The sequence below is a fragment of the Saccopteryx bilineata genome, chromosome 2, assembly GCF_036850765.1.
Source record: "Saccopteryx bilineata isolate mSacBil1 chromosome 2, mSacBil1_pri_phased_curated, whole genome shotgun sequence".
NCBI lineage: Eukaryota > Metazoa > Chordata > Mammalia > Chiroptera > Emballonuridae > Saccopteryx > Saccopteryx bilineata.
The window spans coordinates 38,766,819-38,776,195 of NC_089491.1; the positions used below are offsets into that span (position 1 = coordinate 38,766,819).

Consider the following 9,377-nt stretch of genomic DNA (forward strand, 5'->3'; position numbering starts at 1 on the left):
ACTCGCTGTCTCTGTAAAAAAAAAAAAAAAAAAAAAAAGGCAACAGCCATCACAACAGTAGCCATCCAGTGTGTGAATCAAAATTATACCTATTTTTTTTTTTTTTGTATTTTTCTGAGGCTGGAAACGGGGAGAGACAGTCAGACAGACTCCCGCATGCGCCTGACTGGGGTCCACCCGGCAGGCCCACCAGGGGCGATGCTCTGCCCCTCCGAGTCGTCGCTCCGCTGCGACCAGAGCCACTCTAGCGCCTGGGGCAGAGGCCAAGGAGCCATCCCCAGCGCCCGGGCCATCTTTGCTCCAATGGAGCCTTGGCTGCAGGAGGGGAAGAGAGAGACAGAGAGGAAGGAGAGGGGGAGGGGTGGAGAAGCAGATGGGTGCTTCTCCTGTGTGCCCTGGCCGGGAATCGAACCCGGGTCCCCCGCATGCCAGGCCGACGCTCTACCGCTGAGCCAACCGACCAGGCCCCTATTTTTTTTCAGATCAGAAAAAATTATATTTTTTGGTGTGCTGAAGTAATTAGTTTATGTGTGGCACGAGATGAAAAAGGTTGAAAATCACTGTCCTAGACAGATAAAGGTCTGTGATGCCCTGTATGCTTTGTGAAACAGAAGGGCTTTGTGATGCAGTCTGGTGGTCTGGTGGATGCTGTCTGGTGATCTGGTTGCATCATCTGTAAGGCAGAGATGACTAGGTCTAAAAATATGGGGGCATTAGGTTTCAAGACCTTGAAAGCCTAGGAAGAGAATGGCTAGTGAGATTTAAATTATGTTGAGCCCTACATTTGTTCTGTGGGATATTGGATTTCCCTTATATACTTATGGCTCCATCATCATTATTTCATTAATTATTTGGCAAGCAAAAAAGAACCACCAACAATTGAAGTTGCAACATAACAGGAGCTGTTGCCGGGTAGGGAAACACAATGACCATGACTGAACTGATTAAGCTTCGAAAAAGATTTTATCTCTTTATTTCTCTTGTTACTCTTACTCCTTGCTTTTTTGTGTGTGGAGGTATCCTCACTGGATCCCAGGACAGCTCCAAATTTGGGTGATTCTTCTAGTTGACAGACATTTAGACACTTGGATTGCTAAAGTCTTTGGCTACTAGACCACCCATCTTTTAGTCTGTTCCACTTTTTCTTCTGTCCCAGTCTAATCTCTCCACAGAACTTGTTCAGGGAATAGGGGTGGAAGTATGGAATATGGAAGTGCCTCAAAATGAATCAAGAATAAGAAGAGGAAGAAAATGATGGGGTGGAAACGGTAGAGGAGGGAAAAGAAAGGTAGAAGAATGTATAAAATTGTTATACAGAAGAACATTGGGAAATATTTGCAGATTTTGTCTTATTTTAGACATGAAAAGTGAAGCGTGCTCCAGCTTCATACTCTAATTTTTTTCTTTTTTTGTCTTTAGCATCAACAGAGAGTCAAACAAAGGGCTAAGGATAGAACATCAAGAGGTAAAGTCCTAGTCACTTCTCTGACTCCCCTACACTGTGGGCAAGGCTCCCATGGATCATCTTTCCATCACCTCTGGTGTCAGGAGCCAGGTGCTCTAACCAATCCCCCAAGTTGACAAATTCTCCCAGAAGACTCTTTTGGGTGGGAAATTGGAGCCTGGGAATGTCCCAAAATCTTCCACCTTACCCTAAGGAATGAAGAATGAGGAAGTAGGGTGGAAAAGTCCTTAGCTGTGTCGCTTACTTCAGTGGTCCCCAATCCCCGGGCCACGAACTGGTACCGGTCCGTGGGCCATTTGGTACCAGTCCACAGAGAAAGAATAAATAACTTACATTATTTCCATTTTATTTATATTTAAGTCTGAATGATGTTTTATTTTTAAAAAAATGACCAGATTCCTTCTGTTACATCCGTCTAAGACTCACTCTTGACGCTTGTCTTGGTCACGTGATACATTTATCCGTCCCATCCTAAAGGCCAGTCCGTGGAAATATTTTCTGACATTAAACTGGTCCATGGCCCAAAAAAGGTTGGGGACCACTGGCTTACTTGTTTTATGACCCTGTGGAAGTTGCCTTATCTCTCAGTGTTTTATCCATGAAATGGGCATCTGAAGGTCCTGCCTCACTCACAGTGTGGTTATGAAGCTCTAATGAGATTGAGGTCCAGGACAAGCACATCATATCTGGTTAAGTTGTACAAGGACATGCCTTGCATTGACTGTTGGGGTTTTCAGTGTCTTGTCATTCAAAGGCCTTCAGCTTCCTATAGGATGTCCCTGAATCCTCTCCCATTCCATGTAACACTGTCGCCTGGTTTCTCAGCTAGGAGACGGTCCTGGAAAGAAGCTGAGAAGCCATGGGAGCTGCTCTCTATCATGAAAAGGTGATCACTTGCTTTTTATAGTCTCCCAACTCCAGTCTGGACTGTGAGGAGTTCTCTGCTTGGCCTGGGACAGGAATGAGGAGGGGCAGAGTGGCTGGAAGAGAGTCAGACATAGTGGAGCTGGAGCACTGGTGCAGAGGGTTGCCAGGGCAAAGTGGGCTCAGATGTCTCAGGAGGGAGGAGTCTCTAGTTCTGTTCTGGGCTAAGGTTATGGTACTCCTGGAATTCAGAATTTGACTTATTCTTAATTCATAAAAGACTCTACATGGGTTTGTTCTCAACCATGACACAAGTTATCCAATCAAGAGAGTGAGTAAATAAATCATCATTGTCCCATTCTCTTTATAGCTACACCCTTTCAAGGGCAGACTCCTGAACACAGCTGACATTACCCCCTTTGGTTCTGTCTTCAGGAGCCCTGTTCCTGGGACAACCCTCAGGCAGAAGCCAGTTATCTCATCCTCTTCTTAAGAATTCTAGAGAATGGGATTGGCTCCCGGGAGATGTATACACCTGACAGTACTCTGGAAGCAGAGTTCCCACAAGGACCTCATTTTCCACTGCTTGGAAATATTAAATACTAGACTGTGCCTTTCTTAGCCCCAAATGAGACTGAGTCCAGGTTCTACCTGGTGATGGCCCTGGTGAGACCTCATCAGCTAACTGTTGGCTCCCCCATCCTTTGATCCCATTAACCTGTTAAGCTTCTCAGCACAGGTCAGCAGAGAACTCACTCAACTCTGTCTTTTGTGGCCCTGTGCTTGGGTTGTGTGACACCTTGCCCAACAAGCCCTAGACCCTCAGCCCAGCACACCATAACTTTCCAAGTGTCATTTTTCTGGGAAGAAAAGTAGAGGAGTAAACACTAGGGTGAGGGGTAGAGGCCCTAGGGCAGGGGTCAGGAAACTTTTTAGCTGAGAGAGCCATGAATGCCACATATTTTAAAATGTAGTTCCACGAGAGCCATACAACGACCCATGTACCTTACGCCAGGGGTCCCCAAACTACGGCCCGCGGGCCACATGTGGCCCCCTGAGGCCATTTATCCAGCCCCCGCCGCACTTCCAGAAGGAGCACCTCTTTCATTGGTGGTCAGTGAGAGGAGCATAGTTCCCATTGAAATACTGGTCAGTTTGTTGATTTAAATTTACTTGTTCTTTATTTTAAATATTGTATTTGTTCCTGTTTTGTTTTGTTTTTGTTTTTTTACTTTAAAATAAGATATGTGCAGTGTGCATAGGGATTTGTTCATAGTTTTTTTTTATAGTTCGGCCTTCCAATGGTCTGAGGGACAGTGAACTGGCCCCCTGTGTAAAAAGTTTGGGGACCCCTGCCTTACGCATTATCCAATAAAAATTTGGTGTTGTCCGGAGGACAGCTGTGATTGGCTCCAGCCACCTGCAACCATGAACATGAGCGGTAGGAATTGAATGGATTGTAATACATGAAAATGTTTTATATTTTTAACGTTATTATTATTTTTTTTATTAAAGATTTGTCTGCAAGCCAAATGCAGCCATCAAAGGAGCCACATCTGGCTCGTGAGCCATAGGTTCCCAACCTCTGCCCTAGGGCATACAGGACTAAGAAGGGCAGGGCCAATCTCCAAGACGCACACACTTCTAAAGGGGTAGAGGTTACTCTATCAATAATGCTTGCCATGTTTCCTCTTCCAGCCAGAACTGGTTTCCTCAGGAGGGAAGTGTGCGGAGGCTCCTGTGTGCAGATCCCTCCTGTGCCATCTGCAATGCCATGGCTCTGGAGATCCAGCAGATGCTGGCAAGTGAGAACACCCTGATCTCTCCCACTTCACTGGGGCCATCACAGAGATCCTCTTGCCTAGAGATGTTGTCCATGTCTAGTTTGTCTTTTGATCAGAATCAGGTTTCCCAGCACTCCAAAGAACTTCCATTTCCATCCACAACCCCCTCAATGTCACAACTAATGGATCTGAAAGCCTTAACGCAGTTAGCTGCCCAGTCAACCAGTGCAGTCAGCATCCAAGAACACCGGGCTGACCACCAGCTAAAGCAGGGATTTCAAGCACCAGATGCGTCCTGGGATGCAGGAGCTCTGTCTTCTTCAAGTGTTGAGGAGAGTAGAATTCCTGTGAACCAGCAGGACAACAAGAAGAGTAACACTGAATGTGTCTGGAAGAAACAAGGTCAGCAGCCCTGGAATACTCTTTCTTTCCCTGAACCCAAGGCTGATAAATCTAAAACACCCTATGGCCTTGCATTCCCTTTACCTCTTGTTCCTGTGTCACAGAAGCTGTGAGGTTTGTTGGTTTGTTTGTTTGTTTATTTATTTATTTATTTATTTATTAAGTGAGAGGTGGGGAGGCAGAAAGACAGACTCCTGCATTCACCCTGACAGACTCCCGCATGCGCCCTGACTGGATCCACCCGGCAAGCCCCCTACCAGGCAATGCTCTGCCCATCTGGGGCCACTGCTCTGTTGCTCAGCACCTGAGCTATTTTAGCACCTGAAGCAAGGCCATGGAGCCATCCTCAGGACCCGGAGCCAACTTGTTTGAACCATTTGAGCCATAGCTATGGGTGGGGGGGGGAGGGAGGGAGAGAGAGAGAGAGAGAGAGAAAAGGAGAAGGAGGAGGAGGGGTGGAAAAGCAGAAGGTCACTTTTCCTGTGTACCCTGATTAGGAATTGAACCTGGGACTTCCACATGCTGGGTTGATGCTCTACTGCTAAGCCAGCCAGGGCCTGTGAGGTATCTTTAAATATAGATATATAAATTCATGTATTTCTATACCTAAGAGAGTCCAAAATCAGTGGAAGAGTTCCTGTAGCAGCTTATATCACACTGCCCCAACTATTTTCCAAGCATAGAGAAAAAAAAAACTACCATTTCTTTCAGCATAATGCCCGTAAGGCCTCCATTGAAAAGATAGGCTTTTATATCCCTGACCTGGGATCATGCGAAGTCAACCAGTCCACCCAAACTTTCTGGATTTTTGAAGGACCCCTATGAACCCAGAGCAAATATCACTGTAAGCAAATCCCAAACTCCATGATTTCAGCTCTACCCTCTACCACCTTTTGGTTACTAAATGGTCTCTGTCCATTGCCTAGGGTCATACTTAGGACTCAGTGTGTCATATGCAGCATAAACACAGCTATTTTTTTATGGTTTCTCTTTTCTGCACAGCCCCTGGTCCACCCCTAGAGATTTCTCACAAAAGGGGAGTCCCCAGGCCCTTTTTCTTCAATGATTTCTTCTTAATCTCTGCACTGTCTGTTAGCTCCACCTTCCTCCCACATTTCTGAATTTGGGCTTCTCCCTCTGACAATCAATCAGCCCATATTGATGTCCCATTTCCAACTCTGGCCAAGTGTGAAGTCTTGGAGTGGCACCTGCTGCAGAGGCAGGTCCAGCTTCAGTGGGGCTTGCCAGCTGTTGCCCAGAGATCTGTAGATGCACAGAATCTTACAACATAAGCCCTGAGACATATTAAGCAAACCATCCCCTGAGATCCAGGGGCCTCCCCATTTGGAGAAGCCTATTTCAGTCCTGAAGAGGAAGGTAGTATTTTCCTGGAGCATGTCCAGAGCTGCTGGAGTTCCACCTTCAGAAGTGGTCAGTTTAGCAGGTTGATTCACAATTGCTAGGGCCTGCTCCAAAAAATCCAGCAGTCTGTCCAGTTTCTTCTGTCCCCTGATGACCAGCAGCCCCTTCCCTGGAGCAGCACACTGACCAGTGTGAGTGTCCCCTAGAGGCCAGTGGGGATAAGGACCTGTTCTGATCCATTGTGGAGGCAGGAACAGTCCACCGTCGCTTGTCCTGGCCAAGACAATGTTGCAGAGCCATACTGACTACAAATGGGGAAGATCAGGTATTGTCCCTACTCATCCCTGAACTGGTAGGACTGCAAATCACTGGGTCTGCAGCATTTCAGCAGCCCTGGAAGCAACTTGGTTCCCTTACACTGCTGAAAGTAAGCCCCTACGTAGAGGTAGCAATCAGCTCTTACATGAATCAAGAAGTGGCACCCTGAATACTGACTGAATACTTGTTGACCAGCAGCCTCCCAAGATGCTGTCACTGATCACCCTGATCAACACCTGCCTGGGTACTCCTCTCAGAGAGGCAATGATAAACTGACTTATTGAGACAAGTTTTTGCTTTTCTGTCAGGTCTGCTGTCTCTTTACTATGTGGCTGTCTCTAAGGCATGGCCCCAGCAATCACAAGCCAATCAACAATCACAGAGATGGTGCCTGGGCCTGTTGGAGGTACAACAGAGCCTCTGGCTCAATCTCATATAAACAGCAATACACAAGTACTGAGCCATGCTTTTAAGATGCCAATAACATGTGCAGACAGTGCTCAAGCATTCCAGATTGCAATACAGGTGAATGGAGATGGTGCCTTCAGATAGATCCTGGTAGCAACTCAATACATCTATTGGCCAAACTAACTTTTTATTTGACAAAGAAATTCCTGAAGAAACATTTGGGATGTCTCATAAAGACAAAGGGGTCCAGGGAAGAAACTGTGGCTATCCCATGGAATATCTGCGCCTAGAAGTCCTTTAAAAGTCTAAACAACCAAGGAGAAACATTGCCCCAGGAACCCTTCATCCCACCTGCCATCCCATGTGTCCCAGAATAGTGCACCTTAAAGAAGTTTGCAATTAAACTATGGTGGTGCAGCAGAACCAAAAGCAAGCTAATTCCAGAGCAGTCCTTATGGTTCTGCCCACTGGGTCTTTAAGATCTCACAACCCAGTGGGAACAGGACAGAAGCTCCAGTGCTCTGTGTTCAGCTGGAGGCCAGTGTGAACAACTCCATCCTGGAGGATCCCTGAGCTCCTTAGCCCCAGGCCTCTACAAAGGTAAAAACAACTCCCTACTCCACCAGAGAAAATACAGGACCCAGAGACACTCAAAAGAGCAGAGAATTATGGAGATGGTGGTATAGTATTGAGGCTTTCTTTCTTCTTTCTTTCTTCTTTCTTTCTTTCTTTCTTTCTTTCTTTCTTTCTTTCTCTCTCTCTCTCTCTCTCTCTCTCTCTTTCTCTCTTTCTCTCTTTCTCTCTTTCTCTCTTTCTTTCTTTCTTTCTTTCTTTCTTTCTTTCTTTCTTTCTTTCTTTCTTTCTTCTTCTTCTTTTTTTAGTGAGGAGAGAGAGAGAGAGAGAAGAGGGAAGGAGTAGGAAGCATCAACTCTCCTATGTGCTTTGAACAGGCAAGCCCAGGGTTTCAAAACGATGACCTCAGCATTGCAGGTCTATGCTTTATCCACTGCGCCACCACAAGTCAGGCAATTGAGGCTTTTCCCAGCCAGAGAGAACATCTACTCTGCTGAGAGTCAGAGACCAGTAAGACACTTCTAAGTTGGACTTCCAGAGCCTCTGGCTTCTCAAATGTATCTTCAGGATATATCTCAGGATTTTAGTTTGACCAAAATGGTCGCCTTGAATGAGTAGGGACTAGCAAAGATGTGTTTTGTGTCTGGATCTATAGAGCCACCATCTCCATACTCTCAGCTTACTGCTCCCTGTCAGCAGCATCTCCCTCACCTTGAGTTCCTAGAACATCCTTCAGGATCCCTTGGGCCTAAATATCCAGATAAGAATGGTCTGCAGGGCTGTTAGAGAGAGCTGAATGACCTTATCCAAATAAGGATTTCTGAGAATGCCAAATCTGGAGTGCCCAGAGCTTAAAATGGTCTGACCTTATAGGATCAATTTACTGGGCCACCATTCACTAGCTAGATTTTGAAAGTCTAGCATTTGAAGGGGACACATTTTTCATATTCAAACTTTTCAGGGACAAATTTATAGGGCCACACTCTTTGGGGGCAAAGCTGGTAAAGGCAGCTCATACTCACAAGAGCCCTACCTTTCCAGAAGCTGCAGGAGCTGGCTTGGGAAATAAGATGAAGCATTGTTTACACTGGACTGACCCCGACGTGAAAGATCAAGGGCATAAGGAATCCATTCTACTCCCTAAGGATGAGACAGTGGCCAAAACCATGACAAAAATGGTTGAGAAGAGTCTACCCTCCACCAAAGACCCTGTGAGGCTAGCTAAATCAGAGAAGACAACAGAAGACATGAATATCACCTTCTTTGATGCCCACGAGTGTCTACAGTGAACTCCAGCAACACCCCTTCAGTCCAGCCACACCTAGTTCCAGTCCTTTCCCCAAAACAGCTCTATGTACTTTCCTCAGCTGACTTGTGACACTCAACCAAAAATCCACCCAAGGTCTCAACTCTCACCTTAGCAGGAGGCACTGGTCTATGCAAGGAGAATACCTACTCTAGAAAAAAAGAAGTTCAAAGTTTCCCAAACCCTCTGTATCTCTTTGAAAAAGGCAGTCATCATTTCCATTCATGTGCAGGTGAGGAAGCACCTTTCCAAATATACTCTATAACTCTAAGCAAAAATCCACCTGTTTTTGCCTGATTTTCAATGGTATTTGATGAAGAGAGTAGAAAAGGTAGATAGTACTTCCTAAATAGTATAAGAGCTTAAACCCATATTTCAGATGGGTCAGCATTTTATACAACTCTTTCAACTCCACCCTGGACTGCAGATAAAAGGGACTTGAGCATAAAAGGAAGACCCTTCTCTAAGATGCATTGAAGGGAAAGATCAGGCTTGAATTCTTCCCATGGTGTCTTTGGGCCGCAGAAGAGCAATGTAGACATTAGGATAGTACAAGAAGTAATGCAGGAATCCAGTGCATTTTTGGCCCATCGGCACAATTCATGGATAACCTATGTATATGCCCACAATCTGGAGGTAAGGTTTTTATTTATTTTTAAAATATTTTATTTATTGTAAAATCATTTACAGAGAGAGGAGAGGGGTTGAGGAGGAACCAGAAGTATCAACTCATAGTTGCTTCACTTTAGTTGTTCACTGATTGTTTGTCGTACGTGCCTTGACTGGGCAAGCCCATGGTTTTGAACCAGCAACCTCATCATTTCAGATCAATGCTATATTCACTGCACCACCACAAGCCAGGTTGGAGGGAAGGTTTTTGGAGGAGTGTGCACCA

General features: G+C 45.7%; 1 protein-coding gene across 1 annotated transcript; it reads left to right on the top strand.

The window, feature by feature from the left end:
* Positions 1–768: 768 nt before the first annotated feature.
* On the top strand, positions 769–9,043 carry SPATA31F3 (SPATA31 subfamily F member 3). The gene is made up of 5 exons (XM_066256863.1): positions 769–912; positions 1,420–1,465; positions 2,291–2,351; positions 4,028–4,515; positions 8,218–9,043. Exons 1-5 carry the CDS (start codon positions 769–771, stop codon positions 8,463–8,465), a joined length of 987 nt encoding a protein of 328 aa, XP_066112960.1. The 3' UTR covers positions 8,466–9,043.
* The last annotated feature ends 334 nt before the right edge of the window (positions 9,044–9,377 follow it).

Bases quoted from the DNA above. Each gene is read 5' to 3' on its own strand.
- SPATA31F3 (XM_066256863.1), top strand. From the start codon at position 769: ATGTTGAGCCCTACATTTGTTCTGTGGGATATTGGATTTCCCTTATAT. The intron at 2,352-4,027 runs GTGATCACTTGC...TTCCTCTTCCAG, and splicing joins CTGCTCTCTATCATGAAAAG to CCAGAACTGGTTTCCTCAGG. The intron at 4,516-8,217 runs GTCAGCAGCCCT...CTACCTTTCCAG, and splicing joins ATGTGTCTGGAAGAAACAAG to AAGCTGCAGGAGCTGGCTTG.